The 26752-nt window shown below is 41.8% G+C and overlaps 2 protein-coding genes across 2 annotated transcripts in view; one reads left to right on the top strand and one right to left on the bottom strand.

The window, feature by feature from the left end:
• Window positions 1–26752, bottom strand: part of TDRD9 (tudor domain containing 9) — a 132895-nt gene that overhangs the window by 101966 nt on the left and 4177 nt on the right. Inside the window, 1 exon segment of the mRNA XM_075282639.1 lies at window positions 10880–10971. Within this exon segment, the coding sequence (XP_075138740.1) occupies window positions 10880–10971 (92 nt within the window).
• RD3L (RD3 like) lies at window positions 14936–22056 on the top strand. Its single transcript, XM_075282697.1, has 4 exons — window positions 14936–15182; window positions 15692–15755; window positions 15935–16265; window positions 21654–22056. The coding sequence occupies exons 3-4, from the start codon at window positions 15967–15969 to the stop codon at window positions 21943–21945; spliced, it is 591 nt and encodes a 196-aa protein (XP_075138798.1). The 5' UTR covers window positions 14936–15182; window positions 15692–15755; window positions 15935–15966; the 3' UTR covers window positions 21946–22056.

Below are 26752 nucleotides of genomic sequence, written 5' to 3'. Positions count from 1 at the left end.
ACCGCCTCCTCAAGTTCACAATCGGGTGTATTAACTATGTTTGTGGAAAATTTCAGCCAAATCGGTGGAGCGGGTTTTGCGTGATTGACCACCAAACATCCAAACTCACAAACCCACAAACATTTCACATTTATAATATTAATAGGATAATACTAGTGATATGTTGATTTGGCTTATTTAAAGGGGCTCTATCAGCAAAATCATGCTGATAGAGTCCTACATATGCGTGCATAGCCTTTAAAAAGCCCGGGCGCATGCGCAGTAGCACGCGGCTTCTACTACGGCTACTGCGCATGCGCCCGGGCTATTTTTTTTTATCAGTGTCCGCGAGCAAGCGCCGGAGGAGGACGGGACCCAAAGACGTCAGAGGAAGAAGAGGCGGGGAAGAAGATGAAGACGCACCCAGAATGCCCGCCCAGCGTGCACGTTCCGTAAGTAGAGAACATTCTTTTGTAAGTTATTATTTTAAAACGGGGGGGTAGTTTAATTTAACTTTTACGGTGCCTGAATAGCCTTTTTAAAGGCTATGCACGCATATGTAGGGCTCTATCTGCAGGATTTTGCTGATAGAGCCACTTTAAGAGCTGCAGTTTTGAAAATGGGGTGATTTATAGAGGTTTCTAATACTGGAGACTTTCAAAACCCCTTCATAACTGGATTAGTCCCTTAAAAATGGTTTTTGGAAATGTTCTTGAAAATTTTTAATATTGTTGTTTTACTTGTAAACCTTATAATGTCGGTAAAAAATAAAAGGGTGACTAAAGTTTGATGCCGACATAAAGCAGAGATCTGGGACATGAGATTTATGATATAATTTTGGCGATCTGACTATCTGTATGCAATGCACATCATATCAAATTTTATAAAATGCATATTTTTCAAAATTTCCACCAAATTTCCTATTTTTTCATAGTTAAACACAAAACATATCAACCAAAATTTACCACTAAGATGAAGTACAATGTCACGAAAAAACAGTATGAAAGTTACTTTGGTGAGTTAAAGTGTTCCAAAGTTATTGCCACATAAAGTGACATGTCAGATTTAAAAAATCAAGGTGTGTCAAGAAGTCAAAAACTGGCTTTGGCGGGAAGGGGTTAAAGGGATTCAATCATTTGAATCCCATTTTCACTCCCTAACACATAGGAATAGCCGTAACCCCTTAAGGATGCAGGGTACTTTGGGCCTTAAGGCTCAGACCCTGTTTTTCAAATATGACGTCTTTTATGTGAGGATAGCTTCATAATGCATTTACCTATCCAGGTGATTCCAAGATTGTTTTTTCGTGACACATTGTAGTTTATGTTGGTGGTAAATTTTTGTCATTAGACTTTGCGTTTGTTTGTTAAAAAAAAAAAAAGGACAATGTACTGAAAATTTCATAAAATTATCAATTTTGAAAGTTTCTGTTATTCTCGTGAAAACACAGTCAGATCACACAAAAGTCTTCCTAATTAACATTTCCCATATGTCTACTTTATATTGGCATTGTTCAATGTCTTTTTACTTTTCTAGGAAGTTAGAAGGCTTATAATTTTAGTAGCAAATTGTCAGATTTTCAAGAAAATTTCAAGATTTTGTATTCTAGGGACCTATTTAGTTGTGAAGTGACTTTGAGGCGTCTATATAATAGAAAACTCCCATAAATGACCCCATTTTTGAAACTGTAGTCTTCAAACTATTCAAAATTGTATATAGGAACCTTATTAACCCTCTAGGTGTTCCACAAGATTTAAAGCAAAATGAAGGTTAAATTTCCAAATGTCACTTTTTTATGCACATTTTCCATTTCAAACCACATTTTTCTGTAACAAAGAAGGGGTTAACAGCAAAACATACCATAATATTTATTTCTCTGATTCTGCAGTTTGTAGAAATATCCCATATGTGGCCCTTCTGTGCAACGTGACTCAATACGTGTCCTCAAAATCAAAGAGCACCTTTAAGGATTTCTGGCAGCAATTTCATTAGGATGGTTTTTAGACACCATGTTGCATTTACAGAACCCTAGAAGTACCACAATAGTGGGGAAACCCCCCACAAGTGACCCCATTTTGGAAACTGCACCCCTCAAAGAATTTATCAGGGGGTGTAGTGAGTATTAGTATCCCAGACGTGAATGCACAGCGGATGGTGAAGAGGTAATATGTAAGCGGTGCAGAGGACATTGGGAGCACCAAATTCCCTACTATGTCAAAATAGCTCCTATGATTGGGGGGGGGTCGCTTTGGGGGAGGGGTCTCTTCTATTGTTTTTTCTCTTGTAAGCAGCAAAACTGGTCTGTACCCTGATATACGCTCGCACCACTTATATATTCCCCTCCTGACGCATTTGGCGATTTTGGGGTTTTTTGTCTTCACATTAATCAAGTTATATTTTTTTATTTTTGTGTTGATGTGGTCATATGAGTGCTTGTATTTTTCCGGGATATGATGCACTTTGTAATGACACCATTTTTGGGTGCCTATAGCTTATTGGCTATTTTTTATTAACTCTTTTTTTGCTGGATAAAAAAAAAAAAAAAAAAAAAAAAAATCAATTCTGGCATTGCATTTTACTTTTTAAATGTTTTTCCACATGGCGTACAGCATAAGTAACATGTGAACTTTAGGGCTAGTTCACACGTAGGCAAAGGGGCGAATTTTGACAGCGGATTTCGCTTCAAAATTCGCCCCTTTACAATGGTGGTCTATGTAGACCACCGGGCTTTTTTTTTCCGCTAGTGGCAGCCCGCTGCTAGCGGAGAAAAGAAAGGACATGCCCTTTCTTCAGGCGGAAGCCGCGCGGCTTCCGCCCCCGACAGCTCCCTCCTATGTCGGCTCATTCATTTGAGCCGACAGCGGAGGGGAAAGCCACGACCGCGATGGTCGCGGCAGGCGGGTTTTGACAAGAGAGAGACGCGGCTCACCGCGGCTCTCTCGGTGTCAAAACCCACGCGAGCAGTTCACATGTGAACTGACCCTTATTCTGCAGGTCGGTACGGTTACGGCGATACCTCATTTATAGGTATTTTTATGCGTTAGTAATTTTGCCGAACAAAAACCCATTTGGTGACATAAATCAATGTTTTTTGCATCGCCATCTTCTGAGATGCGTAACATTTTAATTTTTCGATTGACAGAGTTGGTTGAGGGCTTATTTTTTTTGAGACAACTTGTGCTTTACATTGGTACTATTTTGGTGAACATACGACTTTTTGATCACTTTTTATAGCATATTTTTTAAGGTGAGATGGCAAAAAATCATTATTTACATTATTCCGTTTTTTTTTCTTCACGTTTACCATATAGGTGAAATAATGTTTTAGTTTTATGGTACAGGTTGTTACGGACACAGCAATACCAAATATGCATTGTTTTTATTATTTTTTAGGTGTTTTTTTTTTTTATTTAACTCATTTGATATAGAAAAAGGGGATTTGGGGGCTTTATTAATTTATTTATTTATTTCACACACTTTGTTAATTTTTTTTTACACTTTTTTCACATTTTTTATTTCTCCTATTAGTGTACTTGGACCAGCAATACTCTGATTGCTGGTCCAGTACTATAGCCTGCAATACACATGTATTGCAGACTATAGAGGAAGTGAATCTATGCAGTCGCATAGATTCACTTCCTGCAGCACGGCTGGATCCAAGCAGGCAAGTGGGGGTCCTAGCAGCCCGGGGTCACTAACCAGACCCCGGGCTACATAAAATCCATCAGGGCACTCCCTGGGGGGGGGGGGGGGGGGGGGGGGGAGATCACACAGTAAATTCTCTTGATGTCGCGGACATGTGTCCGCGGCATCGGGAGGGTTAATACCGCCGATCGGAGCGACACTGGGGCAGCTCGCCCTGGCCCTCGGCTGTGTAATGCAGCCGAGTGCCGTGTGTAGTGGCGCAGGCAGCTTCTGTGCCCGCGCCATTACTGGTCAGTAATAGTACTGACCAGAGCGTTAAGGGGTTAAGGATGAGTTCACCCAGAGTCTTTTGGTCTGGATTTTGACATGCAAGTTGCCTCAAAATCCGCCTCCAAAAAACGCCTCCCAATTGACTTCTATAGAATCCGCTAGCTTTTTTTTTTTTCCACTAGCAGAAAAAAAAAAAAGAAGTGAGCTGACCTTTCTTCAGGTGGATTCCGCCTGAAAAAAACAACGGGAATCAATAGGAGGCGGGGGGAAAAAACGCTAGCGTTATACTGTGCTGTAGGGGGAAAAAAAACTAAAATCACTACAAAAAAAAAAAAAAAAAGCCTCATGTAAAAAACCGCTTCAAACAAACAAACATTTCCTAACTCCTGATGCGATTTTTTTTCCTCTCCAAATACTCGCCAAAAAACTCTGTGTGAACTCGGCCTCAGGACCCGTTCACATGGAGATTGGCGGAAGCTCTGTCACAAAAGGGCCAAAATGCGCCTGCCATGACTGTCGTGGGTTCCAACAGTTGCTGCTGCCCCCTCTGGAGTAGGCTGAAATGAAGGGGCCTAGTCCGGAGGGTGCTACCCAAAGCAGCCACCGGGGCTAAATCAGTCGTGGAGTCTGCCTGAAGAAGGGGCAGCTCGTTTCTTTTTTTTTTCCTTGAGCGGCAACATGCCACTCATGGAAAAAAGTAAGCTGGCGGTCTACATAGACCTCTATTGTGAGGGGGCGGATTATGACGTGGATTCAGCACCATAATCCACCCCCTCTTGCCCCTATGTGAACGAGGCCTAAGAAAGGCTATTCTTCTTCTACGTGTAGAAGTCTTCTCCATGCCACTGTTCCGTAGATATCTCGGTTTTCTTCAGTGCTGTGAGAAAGCTCTCCAGCGCCGGCCTGTGTCTTCTTCTGGCACGCCTCCCTGCGATATCTTTTTCCGTCAGCTTCTTCTGGATTTAAAATTCATGCATGCGCGCGCAGTCGGCTTTGTGCATGTTTGCGGCGACTTACACAGTACGCTAGTGTAAGCAGCCACAAGAAAATGGCTGAATACATGCGCAGTCAGTTCTGCTCGATGGTAAAGCTGACTGCACATGCGTGTATTTTAAATCCAGAAGAAGTATTCGTGGGGATGCGTGCCAGAAGAAGAAGAGGCCGGCGCTGGAGAGTTTTCTCTACAATCTCAAGAGATCGTCCCTTTTAGGCTAAGGCCCCACGTAGTGAGCCAAAAAAAAAAAAGTGCTGCGGGAAAAACTGTGACTGCAATGCATTGTGGTTTTTCCCGCATTGTTTTTCAAAGAACATGTATGTATGTAACGTGGGTCTTGTCTCTTTTTTTCTTGTTTGGTATGTCAAATCCATTTTTATAGCTAATTTTTTTTTTTCATTTAGTGTTCTTGTGAATGTTTTTATGGACTTTTCTTTATTAACCGCTTCGCAACGGCTGACTGTAAATAAACGTCCTCACGGCTTGGGCTCTGTGCCGTGGGGACGTTTATAAACAGAGCCTCTTAAGATGGGGATCGGGTCTCCCCAAGGGTCCGGAGCTCTGTGGACCCAGCGCTAATAGCTGCTGGGGTCCATGGAGACATGATCAGGACTTGATAGATTCAGGTCCCGATCATGTAGCAGCCATGTCAGGGAAAGTTTGTTGCAGTAACAAACTTTCCCTGACATGAGATGCCGCCCGCAGGTAGATGATCCTGCGGGCGGCATCGGGAGCAGGTGTTCGCTATATGTTAGCAAACACCCTGCTCTATATTCTCCAGCGCTCCAATCGTTGTTTAACCCCTTCAGTTCCGTGATCAAACATGATCACAGAACTGAAGCGGTTCCACGATGTTGCCGGCGTTATCGGCACCCCCCGCGGTGAGATCGAGGGGTGCGGATATGTAAAACCTGCACCCTGGGGTCTAACCAGTGACCCCAGACTGCATGAGCCCCCCCTTACCTGGTTGATCCTGCCGGGTACTCAGGAAGCTAAGCGATGCATATGCATCGCTTGGCTTCCTGTTACAGACTGGAGACACGTGCAGCCTGTGTCTCCAGCCTGTAACATTGGTTCAGCAGTGAAATCATTGCTGAATCAAGTGTCCTAAAAGGGACACATAAAAAAGTTTTTAAAAAAGTTAAAAAATAAAGTGTTTGAAAAAAAATGAATAAAGCTAAAACCCCCAAAATTCCCTTTTTTCTATAGAAAATTATATTAAAAAAATAATAATTAATAAAAAAACATTGCATATTTGGTATCGACACGTCCGTAACAATCTGTACAATAGAACGAAAACAATATTTAATGTACACGGTCGTGGGGGGAAAAAAATGGAAAAAACCCGCCAGAAGTAGTGATTTTTCGCCATCTCGCCTAAGAAAATATGCTATAACAAGTGATCAAAAAGTCATATGCACCTTACAACAGTACCAATAAAAAGCACAGGTTGTCCCGCAAAAAATAAGCTCTCAGCTAACACTGTCAACCGAAAAATAAAAATGTTACGCCTCTCAGAAGATGGCGATGCAAAATAACTGATTTATGTCCCCAAATGTGTTTCTGTTTTGCAGAATTAGTAACACAAAAAAATAATATAAATGAGGTATCGCCATAACCGTACCGACCCGCAGAATAAAGGTCACATGTATACTGTACACTGCATGGCGAAAAATTTAAAAGGTAAAATACAATGCCAGAATTGATTTTATTTTTTTAAATCCAGCAAAAAAAGAGTTAATAAAATGTATTCAAAATGATGTCATTCCAAAATACATCTCATCCCACAAACAATAAGCCCTTATATGGCCACATCACCGGAAAAATAAAGAAAATATAGCATCTAGCAATGTGAAGACAAAAAAAACCCCCACAAAATTGCCAAATTATTAGAACGCAATTTGCTGCGTCAGGAGGGGAATATATAAGCTGTGCGAGCGGATATCAGGGGACACCCCTAGTTTTATAGCTTTTGAGGGAAAAGACGCCAGAAGTGACCCCCAGAGTGACTCCCCCAATCATAGGAGCTACTGAGACATAGTAGGGAATTTGGTGTCCCCAATGTTCTCCGCACAGCTTATATATTCCCTCTTTGCCATCCCCTGTGCAGTCACGTCTGGGATACTAATAATCACTACACCCCCTGATAAATTCTTTGAGGGGTGCAGTTTTTAAAATGGGGTCACTCCTTTGGGGAATCCCATTTTTCTGATACTTTACAGGCTCTAAAAACATGACATGACGTCCAGATACCAAACATCTGACACTGTACTCCAAAAGCCCCACAGCGCTCCTTCCCTTCTGCGCCCTGCTGTGTGCCCAAACTGCAATCTATGCCACATGTATGACACTGGTGTACCCAGGATAACGTATGTAATGTCATATGTGGTATAAACTGATATTAGGGCACAGCTGGACACAGAAGGGAAGAAGGGTTGTTTGGTTTTTGGAGCACAGACGGCTTGGCTTTTTGGACACCATGACACGTTTGCAGAGCTGAAACGCCAGTAAAGTGGAATCCCTTGATATGTGACCTTATTTTGGAAACTACACCCCTGAAGGATTTATCCAGGGGTACAGAGAGCATTTTTAACTCCCAAATGTTGCTATAACTTTTTTATCCATAAATGAATACGATTGTGAAAGGTAAAAATAACAATTTTTCCAGGAATCCGTCATTTCAGTGCCTAATATTTTGTGCCAGACTTGTATCAGAGATGAACGCTCTGAAAGCTGTTTTGCCCGGGATACCCGCTTAACAGTTTTTGGACTGTGTATCTCTGTTGACATAAGTTGGGCAAAACATATCGGACACTGAAATGGCGAATCTGTGGAAAAATCTCATTTTAAACTTCTCATTATCAGCTGTGCATTCATTTCTGGAAACTAAATAAATGCAAAAATCAAGGGTTAAAAACGCTCGCTACACCACCTGATAAATCCCATCAGTGGGGTAGTGTCCAAAATGTGGTGACATGTCTGCGGATTCCACTTTATTGGCAATTCAGGGGCTTTGCAAAAGTGGCATGGTGTCCTAAAACCAAACTGTGCTCCAAAAACCAAAATAGCGCTCCTTCCCTTCTGTGTCCGGCTGTGCCCAAACAGCTATCTCTACCCACATATGGCATTACGTCCGTTATCTGGGGTACACCAGTGTCATGCATGTGGGCATACACCGCCATTTGGGTACACAGCAGGGCGCAGATGTGAAAGAGCAATATGTGCTTTTGGAGTGCAGATTTAGATTCTTCATTTTTGGACACCATGTCACATTTGCAGAGACCCTAAAATTGCCCCTACAAAATGGGGCCACTTATTGGGGAATTCCAGTTTACTGTCGCCTCCAGGGCTCTACAAAAACAAAGTCCCTTTAAATCTGTACCCCAAACGCTAAAAAGTTCAGTGCTCCTTCCCTTCTGAGCCCTGCTGTGTGCCCAAGCAACAGTTTACACCCACATATATAATCTTTTGCCCCTCGGGATGGCCCACTTAATAGTTTTAGGAGTGCAGGTCTCTGACAACACAAAGTAGGTGCAACGTATTGGGCACTGAAATAGCATATTTCTTTAAAAATTTCAATTTTCATTTTGTGCATTAATTTTTGGGAAGCATTTTTAGGATCAGAATGATAATACCCCTTGATACATTCCTTGATGGGTGTAGTTTTTAAAATGGGGTCACTTTTGAGGGGTTTCCATTGTATTAATACTTTAGGGGCTCAGCAAATGAGACATGGCACCTGAAAACTATTCCAGCAACATCTGCCCTCCAAAAGCCAAATAGCGCTCTTTCCATTCTGAGCCCCACCATGTACCCATACAGCAGATTATGGCCACAAATGGGGTATTGCCGTGTTCAGGAGAAATTGTGTAAAACTGTGGGGGACTTTTTCTCCTTTAACCCCTTGTGAAAATGAAAACTTTGGAGATAAAGGGACATTTTAGTAACTTTTAACCTACACATCTCAAGGTTATTAAAATCTGTGAAATGGCTATAGGGTTAAAATACTCACTATACCCCTCAATGAATACCTTAAGGGGTCTAGTTTATAAAATGGGGTCATTTATGGGGGTTTTCAATTGTTTTGGTAACTCAAATCTTGTTTGAATGTGCAATGGGCCTGAAACATTTTGAAGCAAAAATTGTGTCTTGAAACCCAGTTGATGCTCCCTTCTTTTTGGGCCCTACTGTGCGTTCGTACATATGATTAAGGCCACAAAGTGTACATTTTTGAACACAGGAGAAATGGGGTCACCTATTTTGGGGTATTTTTCTCTATTTTCATGCGTTATGGGGAAAAAAGCTGCCTTTAAAATGACACTTTTGTGTAAAAAAAAAATATATATATGAAAAATGTTTGTTTGACGCAAATTTTTTCAAAACCTATGGGGTCAAAATACTCACTATAACCCTCAATGAATACCTCAAGGGGTCTAGTTTCTAAAACGGGGGTCACAATTTGGAGGTTTCTACTGTTTGGACACCTAGAGGGCTCTGCAAATGGGACATGGTGCTTGATAATGATTCCAGCAAAATCTGGCCTCCAAAACCCAATTAGCCCTTTTTCCGTTCTGAGCGCTGCCATGTGTCCGTATATCAATATACTAGAACATATGGGGTATTGTTGCATTCAATAGAAAGTGTGTAGCAATATTTGGGTTGCAATTTCTCCTTTAACTCATTTTGAAGATGAAAAATTTGGAGCTAAAGTGACATAATATTAGAAAAAAAAAATAATTTAAAATTTTCATGTCTCAATGGTAAAAAAAAAAAAATCTGTGAAACACCTGTAGGGTCAAAGTGCTCACTATACCCCTGGATATATTCCTTGAGGGGTCTAGTTTTCAAAATGGTGTCATTTTGAGGGGGTTTCCATTGTTATGGCACTTCAAGGGCTCTGCAAATGCGACATGGTGCCTGAAACAGATTCCAGCAAAATCTGCCCTCCAAAATACCCAATAGTGCTCCTTCTGTTCTGGACCCTACAATGTGCCCATACATCATTTAACATTCTCACATGGGACAGTTTCATGCTTGGGGGAAATTGCTTAATAGAATTTAGAATGCGTTTTCACCTTTAACCCATTGTGAATGTGTAAATTATAGGGCAAAATGAATATATTAGTGAAAAAAATTGAAATAGTAAATTTGACCTCTATTTTGTTTTAATTGCTGTGAAATGCTGAAAGGGTTAAGAAACTTCCTAAATGCAGTTATGAATTCTTCAGGAGTGAAGTTTTTAGAATTGGGTGATTTATGGGGGTTGCTATTAGAGAGGCCTTTCAAGACCCCTTCAGAACTGAACTGGTCCATTGAAAAATGTGTGTTGGAAATATTCTTAAAAATTTGGAAAATTACTGCTCAACTTGTAAGCCTTATAACATCTGAAAAAACATGAAAGGGCAATTAAAGTTTGATGCCAATATAAAGCAGAGATATGGTAAATTAAATGTATGAAGTAATTTGGGTAGTATGACATTCTACATGAAAGGCATGCAATTTCAAAGTTTGAAAATTGCATTTTTTCAAAATTTTCACCAAATTTCCTATTTTTTTCATAACTAAAGACAAAACATATTGACCAAAATGTACCACTGACACGAAGTACAATGTATCGCGAAAAAACAATCTCAGAATCACCATGCTAAGTTAATGCATCTCAAAGTTATTACCACCTACAGTGACATGTCAGATTTGAAAAATGAGGCCTGGTCATCTAGGTACTTTTAGGCTCGGTCTTGAAGGGGTTAAAAAGCTACGTTTTAACACATTGGATTTCCCCTTTTTGCTGTACATCATTCAATTTTGCTTTTCATACATCGTCTCAGTCTGGGAGACTTTGTCCGTGCATAATGTGGGCTCCTGCTGTTTAAGTGCAACACAAAGTTGGCTGTGGATTTGCCAGTTTGCTTTTTGGATATTTTAACAGCACTGTAGCATTGGTAAGTTGCCTCTGTGCTATGACTTGGTAAGTGTAAAAAAGATGAATACCTGGCTCTTTAGACTCATCACTGGCATACGTCTGTAGCTCCTGACTTTCCTGGTGCCTGAACTCAGCAATATATGAAATTTCATATTGTGTCCTAAAAAGATAAACACATACTGGTGTTACACAAGGTGAAAACACAAAACTTTCAGCTACAGCAAATTATTACTGTAAATCAACTTAGAACTGAACTGATGAGTAATTCTGGTAGAGATTTTCTTCTTTTTCATTAAGGGATTATTACATTGCACCGTGGAAATAAACTGTCTATTTCGCTGTATGTCATAGTGTGGCTGAATCGCTTCCAGGCATTTGGTTTAATTGCACTTATTGATAAAGAGCAACTGTGACACCATGAACAATCCGATGTGACCTTACCCCACTCGGCTGCGGACACTGGCTTAACTTATCAGGCAGCGTGATAACCAAGGTGAATTTTAATAAATGCCAATCACAAGTGTGGTTTTTAAAAGGGGCTAATCTGTACTATACAAGAACTCTTCACTGACAGCTCCCTCCAACTAAGTCTCTATTGGAAAATGTACCACTGCTAAAACATTTGGCTGCAATTTTGGTAGAGTACAACAGTACATAAAGTATTAAGCTAAGGTCCTACATTGCGGAAGTGCACTGTTTTTTGCTGCAGATTTTGCTGCAATTTTTTTGAGTCAAAATCAGGAGTCACTTGAAAAAGAATGGAAAATATAAGGAAGCTTAGACGTTTCCTTTCTGTTTAATCTTCCACTCCTGACTGGCTGAAAAAAAAAAAAAAAAAAGCTGCGTTTCTACAACATGGGTCCTTAGCTAAAAACCGCTGAGTGGAAAACAGTGGTGCAATTGCATTGAAGTTTTCCCCACAACGGGGTTTTGTTTTTTGGTTTTTTTTTTTTTTTTTTACATAAAGTCCACAGTTTTCTTCTGCAGACTTTCTGCTTAAAATATGTCCAAAGGGAAACTGCCAGAATTTCCATGGATATACCGTATATACTTTGACTGCGGCGTCTAAATTGTGCAGGCGTCACAGGCGCCGTAATTTTTCAGCAATCGGCAATTGGTTATGACAGCCGAGAGCCTATTGAAGGCTCCCAGGCTTATCATTGCAATAGATCTACTGTATTACAAGCAGCCAGAGGCAGCATCTATTAGAAATGATGGTATTTTGCTATTCATTGCAATACAGTAGTATTACAATGAATAGTATAAGCCAGAGGTTGACAAAAGTTTTTTCTCGTAGACCACTTTCAAAATTTTACTGGTTTCGGTGGACCCCCTGCTGCTATATTTCTACCATATTCCCAAAACTCGTCAAAAAACATGAAGATTAGATCTAACGATGGAAATTTGTATCGCGGCTGAAACCCCTGGGGGTCCACCTGGACCACTTTGGGAATCACTGCTATAGATTAATACATGATTTCCAAAGAAACCTAAAGGGCATAAACAACTTTGAAGTGATAAGAAAATTGGTCAGCTGGTGAACTGGGGTTGAACCTTTAGCTCTTTGGAGTGATATTACACAGGCCACTAACAGCTTCAGCTTGCACTACCCCATGCAATGAGGGATGATCCTCCCATTGCTATTGCACATTACCTATCCTACTTGAACAGCAGTAGTGCTCTAAGAGCTGAGGACCCACCCCCAATGCACCAACCGCCTCATTTTCACTCCACTTCAAAGTTGGTTTTCTAAACAGTTTCTCCAAAGGCATGTTGTCAATCCCTGTAATGTGGTTGTGGAAGCTAAATATGCTTGGGGAAGGTGGTAGCTTAATCTATTCTTCAATAGATTCGAGTCAAAGCCAACTCTCCCGTTACCAGCATGTCAGTCATCCCCCTCCCCTCACACACCAAGACCCAACCCCCACCAACTTGCAGTAAATTGCAATCAGGCTATCTGCTCCTCAGGGAGTCTCAAGTGTGTAGGGAAATCAAGAGGATTAAAGCAGACAAGGCCGGAGGTACCTTGAATGGTACCTCAACTGTGGAAAACATCTTGTGCGGTACCAGTCCCAAAGAAACACAACCCGATGGGCTACAATGACTACCGGCCCGTAACACTGACATCCCACCATGATGAAGGTCCTAGAGAGACTGGTCCTGACACACCTACGCCCTCTAGTGTGCTCCGCTCTGGAACCCCTCCAGTTTGTCTATCGGCGGGGCATTGGGGTAGATGACGCCATCATCCACCTTCTTCACAGAGCTCTCTCTCACCTGGGGAAAGCAGAGAACACTGAGAATAATTTTCTTTGATTTCTCCAGTGCATTGAACACCATTCAGCTAGGGCTAATGAGGGAGAAGCTGAACCTTGGTGGAGTGGACCATCACCTGTCCAACTGGATACTAAACTACCTGACAAACTGCCCTCAGTATGTGAGAGCCCAGGACACCACAAGGTACAGTTCTTGCCCCATTTTTCTTCATACTGTACACTGCTGACTTCAGGCACAACTCATCCAGCTGTTACTTACAGAAGAACTTCGATGACTCTTTATCACTGATGGTGACGATAGGGAATACAGAGACTTAAACCAGGACTTTGTGGAATGGTGCCAGCAGAACCACCTCAGGATTAATGCTGGGAAGACCAAGGAGGATGGTGGTGGACTGTAGTAAATGGAGAAGTGCTCCAATCCCGCTGGAGATCCAAGGGACATGCATTAAGATAGTCAAGACCTATAAGTACCTGGGTGTGCTCCTCAATAATGAACTGGACTGGGCTGTTCACCTGGAGGTGCTGCATAGAAAGGGCCACAGCAGACTCTACCTGCTCAGGAGGCTGAGGGCCTTCGGAGTCCAGGGGGTCACTTCTTAGGGCCTTTTTCAACTCTGTGGTTGCTTCAACCATCTTTTTCGGTGTGGCCTGCTCGGGGAGCAGTATATCAACCAGGGACAGAAATAGACTTGACCGGCTGATCAGAAGGGCTGGCTCTGTCCTGGGGAGCCCCCTCTACCCAGTACAGGTGGTGGGTGACAGGATACTGTCCGTGGTGACCTCCATGTGAGAGAACAAATCCCACCCCATGTATGAGACCTTGATGGCACTTGGAAGCACTGTAAGTGACTGTCTGCCTCAACCCAAGTGTGAGAAAGAGCACAAACGCAAGTCCTTCCTTCCAACCGCAATCAAGCTACATAATCTACATCAGAGCAAGCAAAGATCACTCCGCACAGAAAATTAAATGATTCTGAAGTCTTCCTTCATTCTTTCTTCTCTTCCTTAGCTGCTATGGACTCCTACTATTTCTTCTCAGCATATGTGTGTCTACTTCCGTAATATAGTACTGTGTATTATCCTGTATCTGTATTACTATGCTGCTGTAACATGCTGAAATTTTCCCACTGTGGGACTATTAAAGGATTATCTTATATAAAGGCACAGCAGCAATCAAAATGATGCACAGTATAACATTTAGCATTCTGTAATTGGCGACAGATGATCTTTAAAAGGATTGAGGTTATCCAATGAAAGACATTTCTCAACTACCAACAAGAAAGTTATCTTAGGGACCCCTTTGATCAATATAGTTGGAGTCCCCAGGCACCCTGTTCCTCCTCACTATGGTAATAAGAAGTCTGAGGGAAGCAACAGTGACGTATGTAAGGGCCAGTCTACAAGACTGAGCACATGCTGAGCTCGTAGGTAATAAATGCTTACGGCTGGAATAACCCTTTAGGATAAACAGCTTTAGGATTAGTAGCATTTAATTCTCTGGAAGGAAATAAAACATACAGAAAAAGGTGGCAAGAAGTCATGCTTTCAATTTGTCTTAAAATTTGCTAAGACAGTTCTGTCATCATGCGGCCAGCTCCTTCAGATTTTCATAGTACCATATACAATGCAATGTGAAAACCTCCCAGTTGAGCATTATTAATGTTGACATCTGAATTTTTTCCAGTGTATAATATCTGCTTTAATAACTGCCACGCACGTCATGTGTTATGTTGTATGGCATCTAGGGCACATTAGCAGCCTCTGTTAGCCAACAATCCAACATCTCTGTGATAAAAGAAAAAAAATGCAACAATGCTGAGAAAAATCCGAGCAGCAAAAACCAGTAATCTGGGAAAGGAAGTAAGGAGAAGAGCTGTCTCCTCATGCCTGGGGTTCAGACTAATAAAAAGAGACTAGATAACTGAAACGGAAGAGGGGAAAAAAAAGGAGGGGGGAAAAAAACTGCTTCAGCGACCTTTAGAGCACACAAAATCGTCAGAACATGAGTGAGTGCCTCCTCTTACATGCAAGTCTACACAGTAAGAAGAGGAATTGCTGGATTAAAGATAATCTCGGAACCAACATGATAACGGTATGTACTTATTTTTATATGAAGTCGTCTATGCTTGTCATAGAAGTAATGTGCCATTTTCCTTTTATGTAGTAAGCACTGCCTGCATGGCTGCCTGCACCGTAATCATATACTGCAAGCAGATATTGCTATAATAAATGTAAGTGCTAAAATTCAGCTAGTTTACTACAGAGGAAGCTTGCATCGTAAGTTTTAGAGAAGCACTTTGTGAATTCTTGGAGAAAGATTTCAAGGAAGGGGATTTCTCTTTACGATTAAAGATAGTGAGGAGAAAAAAAAAAAAAAAAGAGACAGACTGACATAAGGTCACATGATACTTTCAACTTTAAGAGCTTGCATATCAGCAGATGCAGTTAGTGCACAGCCACACACTGTCTTGTCAGATGTCCTCAGCAAGGATCCAACGTTGTTCTCATTCTTATAAGGTGTAAGAAGACAGCATTAGCCTGAACTTAAGGGAGATCTCCACTGGACTCAATGGAATAAAATATCTCAAAATATTTTAACAGACATCCTTGCAAGACCAGTAAGAAAAGTCCAGGACAAACCAAAGGATACACTGAATAAGCAACAGTCTGAAAATAAAAGGTAAATTGTACGCAGAAGTATTTTATGTGTTTCTGTAAGATTTGTCTTATTCCATGCCATTGAAAATTTAATTTTTTGTATGGTAATAAAACAAAATGTATTTTTTATATTAAAGAAGACAATTCATTTGGAAAAATATTCATTTAAATGAAATTCAATTTCAGCACCCAAAGGAAAAAAAAAAAAAGAAAAAAAGATGCCATTCTTTGGTTGGATGAAATGGTCCAGAGCAGAATCTGACAAGTCCCCGCAATACCCTGGCTCCGATGTGGTGACCAAGACTTTACTAAGAGAATTACAATGGCACCTGGGAGAGCGAGAACGACTGCTGCACGAGATAGAGAACGAGCAGAGGGGACAGAAAACAGGAGCGGATTATAACTGGCTGAGAAACGATTACAGCCTGAAGCCAAGTATTCCCGTAACCGAGCAGAAACAGCTGGAGATCCTGTGCGCCCAGATCCAGCCCTGCCATACCGGGACCGTGCTCAGCAGGTAAAGCCCATCACACGGTTTTATCACCGGAAAAAAAAAAAAAACTAAAATTATATTAAATGTATCATTAAACGATTTCATTTATTTCAACCAAATGTACCTAGAAAAAAAAAAAGTCTGGGCAGTGTGTCAATGGCCTTCCTGCAACTTATGCTACAAAGCTAGAATTTTGTAGCTGTTACTCATAGTATGTGTGTATGTGTGTGTATATACACACACATAACAGAATATGTCATCTTGTCTTTGCATAGTTACACAATCTCTGTTGCATATAATACCAGTCTCCATCCAGCAATTTTGTGTCATGTGATAGAGAAGTGAAGTTTCATAAATTACAGTAAAAGAAAGACATATAACTGAGAATTTAATTTGAAAATACACAGGTTAATTCTTTTATTTCCAGTGATGTCACCAGTTGGGATTAGGAGCAATATCTAATATTTTATATGACATCAGAAGCAATGTCCTGTGTTTCATAATGCCCAAGATAACTATATGAAGTGCCCCCTGCCCCAACTTCACTGTATTATACAAAAGCCACTAACCTTCGTGTTCCAATGAAGAGCAGTGTACTGAATAAATCAGAGAAGAAACAGAAGCCTTTCCTATGTTCACATAACTGTATGAAGTGATCCCCCCCCCACATACCCCACTGAAAAGCCAAATACAGATTCAGCTTACAATACAGTAACAGACAAAAAAAAAAGCAGCCAAGATTTCGTAGAAATGAACCAAAATGTGATAAAGTGTATTATAATATTTTTTTAATGTCACAAATGCTGTCAGAAAATCAAAAGCTGTTAGAAAGTTATGCCTTGAAGTTGCTGTACTGTTGTTGTTGCCATCACTTTGGTCACATACAAGCTGTTCTGCTGCTCCTCAGTGATCAGATGTAGTCTGTGGGGAGAACCAACAGTAAGTGATGCTCCCATGCCAGGTCCCTAGACTTTACATGAAGCATGGGATCCTGATATAGCAGGGGTAGGCAACCTTTTCTGTTCGGCGTGCCGATTTAAATTAAAAAATCAAAGATGAGGTCCTCGGAGTGCCGGTCAATAATTGTAAAGCTGACGACACCTACACTAAAGTCATATAGCACAAACCGCAACATAGGGGTGCTGTCATACTGCGCTCCCAGCCACATGCGCTTACCACTATTTGCCTGGATACACATGTTCTTTTCCTTTAGAAGCAATGTAAGTACATGCGTAAACCCACAATTAGTGGTAATGTATGTGACTGGGAGCAGAGTGAGGTCATACCTGTAAAGAGCTGACACACAATGTACCTGTATGCTCCATCCAGTCCTTGGCCGTAATAACTTCAGTTTTCTGTAAGGGAGCGTTCACACTACCGTCGGTGTCCGACGGCTAGTGTCTGCTGCTAATATCCGTTCAAAATCTTGTGCGGACATTGTAGGTTTTTCTGTCCGCTTGAAAAGTCGGACATCTTTGGGAACAGACACTTAAGGACACCCACGAACAGTAAACGAACGCACCCGATGTCCATTTAAATCAATGCAAAATGTCACAGACACAGCTATTGTCCGCTGCTAATGTCCACACAAGATTTTGAACAGACATTAGCAGCGGACACTAGCTGTCGGACACCAACAGTAGTGTGAACGCTCCCTAAGTGAAACGCAGATTTATTTGTCACTTTTAGTTCCTGGCGGTGCAGTAACAGCAAAACCCCAGCCAGGAATAAATGGGTGTCACACTTACAACAAAGTGAATGCACTGGTGCCCAGGAACTGGATTTGGCTTTAATTGCATCTAGTTACAGTGTCACCACCCAATAGAATCACACTAAGGCTGAGGCCCCACATTGCAAAAATGCAGCTTTTTTTATTGCAGATTTGGCTGCGTTTTTCTTTCCGTCAAAGCCAAGAATGGCTAGAAAACCAATGGGAAATATATAGGAAGCTTCTTATACGTCTCCCTCCTGCTCAATCTACTCCTGGCTTCGGCTCAAAAAAAACCCAGCAAAATCTGCAACAAAAAAAAGCTGTTTCTGCAACGTGGGGCTTTAGCCTAAGGCTGAGGCCCCCACATTGTGGGAACACAGCTTTTTTTGTTACATATTTTGCTGTGTTTTCCTGAGCCTAAACCAGGAGTGGATTGAGCAGAAGGGAGACGTATAAGAAGCTTCCTATATATTTCCCATTCCTTCTGTAGCCATTTTTTAGCTTTGGTTGAAATAAACCGCATGAAAATCTGCAACAAAAATGCTGCGTTTCTGCAACGTGGGGCCTCAGCCTTACGCCTCCTGCATACAAGTGTCACGCATGTGGTTTTCACTGACCTATACATTAAAAATGAATTGACAGGGCTGCAAATGCAGACAGATATAGGGGATGTATGGGACACATATAGGGGATGTAGGGGCCACACGGTGGCTCAGTGGTTAGCACTGCAGCCTTGCAGCGCTGGAGTCCTGGTGTTCAAATCCCACCATGGGCAAAAAAAAACATCTGCAAGGAGTTTGTATGTTCTCCCCGTGTTTGCATGGATTTCCATCCCATATTCCAAAAAAAAGACATACTGATAGGGAAAAATGTACATTGTGAGCTCTATGTGGGGCTCACAATCTACAAAAAAAAAACAAAAAAAAACAAAACAACATATAGGGGATGTATAGGACACATATAGGACCTGCTCCATAGTTTTCAGTTCTTCAATTTGGCCCAGATACACAGCCACAAAAAGAATGGCTGTATATATGGGTCAATTGAAATATATAGGTCTGTACTTTATCCACAGTTGTAGATAAAGAGTCTGGTCATGTGCATTGCAGGTTACAACTCAATGTGCCTCATATTAATAGCAGTTAACCCCATCATGTCCCTCACATTAACCCCCTGTGTGCTTTACATAAGGGACACTGATATGTGAGACATATGGAGGTAATAAGTGAACATCTTCATTATATAGGTCCTTTATTAGTATCCCCATATGTCTCACACATCAGTAACCCTTATGTGAGCCACACAGGGTTAATGTGAGGGACATGATGGGGTTAACTGCTATTAATGTGAGGCACATGGAGTTACTGAAACTAAAGTAATAAAACCAAATGCCTGACATTAATAAGAATGGTTAGTAACACACACGTACCTGGTGTTTTTACTTTCACTTTGCTTCTCCTCCTCAGGGCTGCAGACAGCAGGAGCTCCTCACATGTAGCAGCAGGTCCAGGGAGCCCTTATCCTGTGCAGTGAGAGGCTCACCTCTGATTGGTGGGCAGTGAGAGAAGGGGGCGTGTCCTACACCTCGGCTCTACCAGAGCACTGAAAGGACGCTCTCACTCTAAATTTAGTGTGAAGTCTCAAGCTGGCTGCCGTGCCAGCAAAATATACCGTGCCAGGGGTTGCCGACCCCTGTGATATAGCCACATTTGGGCATGTCCCATATATTATTTAGCACTGGTGTATAAAATGCATCTATGTAAATAAGGATGGGACAAGTCTGTTTGTGTGCGCAGCACAACTCTACGACTTTCTTACATCGAAATCCCACCAAATCTCAGTCTTCTCTCATTGAGCAGGGAAAAACTGAAAGAGATAGAACACTAAAAACAGTGCTGAGACCCTTTCACTTTTACAATTAAAGGCATACAGATTTGTCTAACAAATTTCACCTGATCAATCTACTATTAGGCTAAGGCCCCACGGGTCAGAAACGCAGCCCTAAAGCGCTGTAGGAATAACTGCGGCGTGAACGCATCACGGTTCTTCCTGCAGCGCTTTTAACAGAAAGTTCACAGAGTTTTCCTCCGCGGACTGTTACAATTATATCTACGGGAAAGACACCGGCGTTTCCGTAGATATAATTGACATGCTGCGATTTTCAAAACTGCAACGGTTTTGGAAATCGCAGCGTGTCCGTGCTGCTTTTTTTTCCACAAAGCAGGCATGGGATTCACGTGAATCCCATCCACTTCGCAAAATCTGCAAATCCCGGCCCCAGCCTTAGGCTGCTTTTCTTCTAGAGGAGAAAATCATTGAAGGCATGGAGTCCAAAAAGCCTCTACGGCTATGGTGGAATCACAAACTTCTGTACAGACTGTATAATACACAGGACCCCATACATAGTACTGATCCCCACCTTAATGCGCTGTACATATAGGATTACAAAATGTCCAGGTTATACCAGCATAGTCCATATAACAGATCTATAATCTGTTCTAGCTATACATTTATTATTGAACACTAGAAGTTGCACTTGAGCTTCTGCCCTGCAGTTGCCTTATATCCCTCCTGCATACTAAGGGAGTAAGCAGTGTCTCAGCAGCCATAGAAAATCTCAGGCAGGTGAACAGCTCCCATGCAGCTGTGCCGTCTTGCTTGAGGGAGTGTAAGAAGAGAGGTGGCAGGAACCAAAAAAATTAAAGAGGAAGACGTCTGCACATACTATAGAATAATCCTTTATTAGTTGCTCAAAACACACGACGCGTTTCAGTGAATTAAAAGCCCTATATCAACTGTATATTAGGCATAATAAAAATGACTTGAGAGAATAAATTTGAGGCCAAATTACCTGCAAAGTGGATGCGCCTCTGCTAATCCCATCCACACATTGCAGAAAAATATCCGCAATGGAAATGCTGCGATTTCAAAAACACTTGTGGTTTTATAAATCGCAGCACATCCATTTTTTTGTTATGGAAACACTTGTGGTTTCCATGTAGGTATAATATAGACAGAAAGTCAGCAGAGTAAAACTCGGCATATTTTCTGTGAAAAGCACTAAGGAAAAACCTGTGTGGCCTCCAGTTCTTGACAAGCCATAGTGACTTATAATGGGAGTCTTCCCAATTCTGGTATGGTGTCAAGACATTTTGATGGACAGAATAACACTGCATGCTGTGCAATGCTTTCCATCTAATCAGATAGAATTGCCAACAAGTTTTGACAGTAGTGAGAGGCCAGACTGAAGTTACATTTAGGGGAAGAAACTGTTTGTGCTGAAAGTAGCTTGGGTTTTTCTGGATCAAGAACACTTATAGTTATGGGACTTAGAGATGAGAGAGTACTATTCGAAACAGCCGTTTTGAATAGCACGCACCCATAAGAATGAATGGAAGCGGCCGGCATGCAGACTTCGCAGGCAGCTGGCCGCTTAACCCCCTGCGTACCAGCTGCGTCCATTCATTCCTATGGGTGCATGCTATTCGAAACGGGAGTTTCAAATAGTACTAGCTCATCTCTATTGTGGGTCTATATATGTTTCAGTCTTCTATTAACTAAACTATTCAAATGGGTTCAGTTCCCTTCATGCTAAAAAAAAAAAAAAAGAAAAAAAAAAAGAAATAAAAATTGAACAAATCAAAAATGAACAACAAAATGTGCCATTTATTAACTCAACATCCTGAACAATCTATTCCTAGATTTCGAGAGGTTTTGGCAGAAAATGACGTGCTACCGTGGGAAATTGTGTATATATTCAAGCAAGTCCTGAAGGATTTCCTGAGCTCCATAGAAAGAGAGAATCAACAGGTGAAGCTGCTGGACATGTGGAATGCAAACTGTCCCGTCAACTTCACAATGTCTGGTGATCCAAACCTACACAAGGAGGAAATACCAACAGTGTCCAGCTATGTGGATAGGAATATGCAAAGCCTGTTTCCAACCTTCTCACATCGAATTTGGAATCTGCCATATTACTACCCCTCAAGTTAGAAGGGTGTGGAGGAGGTTCCTGAGACCTTCACTAAACAAAATGACAGAGGTTTATTATATTAACCAATTGCTTCCACTAGTCAGAGATCTGCAACTTGTGGCCAGCAAACATAGCAGGGTACTATTCCGTTATCGGGCCAGCAGCAGCGCATTTCAGCACCAGCTTTCGGGACAGCAGTTCAGTTCAGCAGCGGGAATTACAATGACATCCGAGGACTGCTGGCCCGATGCTTGTGCCCAGTAGCCAGTACATCAATGACCCCCCCTCCATCTCCTCCTCCTTCCAGTGCTGCCCCCCAGCTCTCCTTACATCTACCCCGTACCCTCTCCCCGCCACATGACTAAGCCGATGCTGGCCCGATGATAGAGGCCGTGCTTGTGTGTAGTAGGCAGTACATCGATCGATGCCCTCATCCTCCTCTTCCTTCCAGTGCTGCCCCCCAGCTCTTCTTACATCTGCCCCGTACCCTCTCCCTGTAATAGGCCTCACCGTAAATCTTGAGCAATGAATGCTACTAGATAGCCGCCGGACGCTGCAGAAAGTTTGTCCCTCCGGCTCGCTGTAGCTCACCGTTCCTATAGTCGGCGTGTTTCTTGTCAGGGCCTGGATTGAGCCCCGGTGTCTTTCCTTTCGGTCTCGGTACTAGCGCTGAGGTGAGGCCTAGTCGTGTGGCGGGGAGAGGGTACGGGGAAGATGTAAGGAGAGCTGGGGGGCAGCACTGGCAGGAGGAGAAGGATGGGGGAGGGGGGTCATCGATGTACTGGTTACTGGGCACAAGCATCGGGCCAGCAGTCCTCGGATGTCATTGTAATTCCCGCTGCTGAACTGCTGTCCCGAAAGCTGCTGCTGAACTGCGCTGCTGCTGGCCCGATAACGGAATAGTACCCATAGCAGCTACAGGTTTCAGACCACTGCATTATAGAGTGCAGATTTTATATAAAAAAAAAAATCTGTATATGCATCTTAGACTTCTATGCAGATTTTATATACAGAAAACACAATAAGCAATCCTATTTTTAGTGAGGTATTGTAGCTATTTTTACAGATGATCAACTATACATACATTTTATGACCCTATAGAGAACTTATATTTTGTACCAGCAAGTGATTTTTGGTGTTCTGGTATTTTGTGTAGGTATGTCTAATGTTCCTGGATTTTATATGCAAGTAGGTTTTATATAGAACTTTAGATAATAGTTTATGTTGAATAGAAGGAAAAAAAAAAACAAACATTATAGCAATAGACAATGCAATACATCTGCGTAACTGTAGAAATGCATATAAAGAAAAACAAATGATGTCATGATGATGTCAGTAGTCATAGTAACCATAGATGTGATACCCAAGCCAGTCTGGAAGATCACTTGCACTATGTTCACACCTGGCTCAGGATAGTCTGTGCTTTTGGTCCATCGCAGAACCAAAAGAAAGGAAAAACTGTCCATCTAAGGATAGACACAAACAAATCCAGAGGCACCTCGTTTATTAGAATGGGGTCCATTTAGAGCCCTTTTTATTCTAAAATTATCAGATGAAAAATTTGTGCTTGCTGGCCTTTTTTGTTTGGGATTTCTGACTGATTTGTACCAGACAGACACATTTACAGGTCTGTTTTTACCACAAATACAGCAAGCACCACCTCTGTCCATTACAAATGTCTGGTACATCATTCACTTTTATGGTGCTGAGCGAAAGCACAAGAAACAGCCCATGGACAAGAATGGAGCTCTTTATAAACTCATACAGTCCTTTTCAGGGTATGTTCACATGGGCAAAACAAATCAGAAACATCAGAGGATTTTGGATGCGGATCCCATGAGCATCCCATTTCTGCCGCAGTTACTGCCTCTGTTCCGGAGGGTGACTAGCCCCAGTTAAAGTAGCTAACCAATATCTGGTCAGATCTTTCTGTTGTTGAAACTATGGCAAGGTAGGGTAGGACAGGACATTCATTTTATTCAGCTCGCGGAGAATTAAAAGCATTTGTTACTGACTACCATTATAAAAGATGGAAGGCAGCTTTGAGGACCTTTTTTCACTGCGATTCTACTGCTTTTTAAGATAAAAAGCATATTATGTTCAGCATACAGCAACAGATGTCTAAGGGCTAGTTCACACGGAGTTAAATGAACTCCGCATGTACAGATTCCGGCGTGGCAGAATGGGCCGGAGCCTCACGCCACAGAATCCACGTCAAGAGAGGGAAGCTCACTTCTTTTTTTCCGCTACTAGCTATCTAGTGGAAAAAAAGAAGCAAGCGGCTCCCATTGAAGACAACGGGAGCCATTTTTGGCAGCAGATTTTGAGGCGGATTCCACGTCAAAATCTGCTGCCAACTTCCCCCGTGTGAACTAACCCTTAAAACAAGGCCTTGCTGGATGCTACTACCCTGCTATGCAGTCCATCTGACAGAGAACATTTCATTGCTATCCTGACAAAAAAGGATGATCTACACCCCCATTGGGCTATTGCTACAAAGGAAATGTGCATTAGACAGATTGAAATGAAAATTGCTGATACTCAGTGGTTCTCAACTGTAGATCATAAAGGGAAAATATATATGGTCTTTTTGTGACAGATATGATGTGGCTGTTTGATCAATATTGAGATCGTTCAGACTGTAACATCAACAACTGATGCTCTCGGTTCACACTAGCACCAGGTTCTCTGTCATTTGGGGGGCCAAAATAATGGAGAGCCGGACCACTGAAACAGAAGTTTAACAAAGAGTCTGGCAGACCCCATTGGCTATAATGGGGTATGCCTGATGTCTGCTGTTTTGAGACTGAACACAGTGGAGAAAAAAAAAGTTCCCAATGCAGAACTTTTTTCTCCACTGATTTTTGGTGATCTCTGCAACAGTCTCCAATAGAAACTCTGCCACAGATGTGAACCCAGCCTATACTGTTTAATCTAAAAAAAATTACAGGAGTCAATGCAGATTAGCCAAATGCAACCACTTACAGCAAACACAATACTCAAGTTTCCCAATATACTTTATCAATTCCTCACAGTTTTCTACATCTCTGCTTCTAGTGGCTATAAATGAGTCCATGGTCACAGGTGGCACGGCTCATTACAAGACAGAGCTCCGATTACTGCGCTGTGACTCTAACAAGAAGTGCATCAACTAAGTCTGTAACAAACATGGACTATTCAACACATGACCATGGACTGTCTTTTATCCACTGGAAGTAAAGGATGACCGCAAGCAGGCATCTCAAATACTATGAGAAACTGATGCAGAAAGCATGACAGAAAATTGTGTAACTTCCACTACATAAGAAATAATATTTGCTCAACCTGGACAACCTTTTAAATTCAGGAGCAAGCAACAATATGAATCTTTTGTACTTAAAGAAGACCTTTCAGCACCTCTACCAATTCAAGTTCTTAGCATCTGTGAATAGTCAGGACTGCACTGATCCGAGAGAGATTGGAATTTTCTCGACATTACCGCCATTCCTGAATAACAAGCACAGCTAGTTTTGGTGCCTCATGTGAAATTTAAGCTCTAATGTCAGGAGGGCGGTGTCAGGCACTGGTTGTCATTAAGAGTACCAATCAGGGGCAGCCAGTATCACAGGTCAGAATCACATCCCTTGTCTGCTCCTGTTTGACAGCGCCCTTTTAACAGTACAAAACCTAAGTATCATATTATTCACCAAAACTAACAGCATTGATGCAAGGGAATGGTGAGGGCCAGAGAAAATTTTCCAACTGTGCCAGAATCACTGGAACAGCCACTATTAATTCATGTAAGTACTGGACTTGGTGGAGGCAGTGAAAGGACTGAAAACTGATGGACAATTCTTATGATAAGTCCTCACTGATCAATATCAGATCAGTGGGGGCCTGACACCCAACAACTCCACCAGCCCACTGTTTGGAACAGTGTACAGAGCCATAAGCAGTTGACATTAGTGGCCGAGGTTAGGGGGCGTTCACACCTCCGTTAAATTCCGTCAGCAGTGTCCGTGGCTATTGTCCGTACAAGATTTTACCAACGGACACTAGCTGGTCCGTCTGAAATTTCCATTCACTTCAATGGAATTTTATCTTGTGTCCGCTGGTGTCTGTTTATACCCATGTCCATTTTTTCAAGTGGACAAAAAATTCCTACATGCAGGAATTTTCTGTTCGTTTGAAAAACCAGAAAGTACGTTATTTTTTTTTATTTTTTTAACATTAAAGTCTATGGGCAACAGACTTCTAAAGGACAGTAACTGATAGCCATCAATTACTGTCCGTTTGTTTCCGTTATGATAGGCGTCCGTTTTTGTTTGGGGGGGGGGGGGGTTAAGGGACAACTTCTGAATGGAATCCAATGGTAGTGTGAACCCTACCTTAGCTGTCTTTAGTGCTTCATAGCCACTACTGAATCTGTACACTGTGCTCTGAACAGCTGACTGGTGGGTGTGCTGGGTGTCAGACTGCTTCTTAAAAACAAAGCTATAAACATATAACTGACAAGTTATACAATATTTTTCGATGACACATGAGGTTGTTTGCTTATCTAACTTCTGTCATGAGACAATCCCAGCGCTACAGAGGTAGCTACTACCTAAACTGTTAACACATGGTTAATGCATATAAAAGCACAATAGTTTATACTTCATCTTTGAATTAAATGTGAAAATAGCAACAGACCACCTACTCAAGTCTAGCACCAAGAAAGATAAGGCTAAGGCCCCACACTGGAAGAAAGCAGCATTGTTGGCTGCTGCTGGGAAAAAAAAAGAATGCAGAATTACAAGGAGTTTCCCTATATACCATATTTAATATGATAAAAATAAATGCAGAGAA

Source organism: Leptodactylus fuscus, chromosome 7, assembly GCF_031893055.1.
Source record: "Leptodactylus fuscus isolate aLepFus1 chromosome 7, aLepFus1.hap2, whole genome shotgun sequence".
In the NCBI taxonomy this organism is placed as follows: Eukaryota; Metazoa; Chordata; class Amphibia; order Anura; family Leptodactylidae; genus Leptodactylus; species Leptodactylus fuscus.
This window is presented reverse-complemented; position numbering and strand designations above follow the sequence as displayed.

Bases quoted from the DNA above. Each gene is read 5' to 3' on its own strand.
- RD3L (XM_075282697.1), top strand. From the start codon at position 15,967: ATGCCATTCTTTGGTTGGATGAAATGGTCCAGAGCAGAATCTGACAAG. The intron at 16,266-21,653 runs GTAAAGCCCATC...ATCTATTCCTAG, and splicing joins ACCGGGACCGTGCTCAGCAG to ATTTCGAGAGGTTTTGGCAG.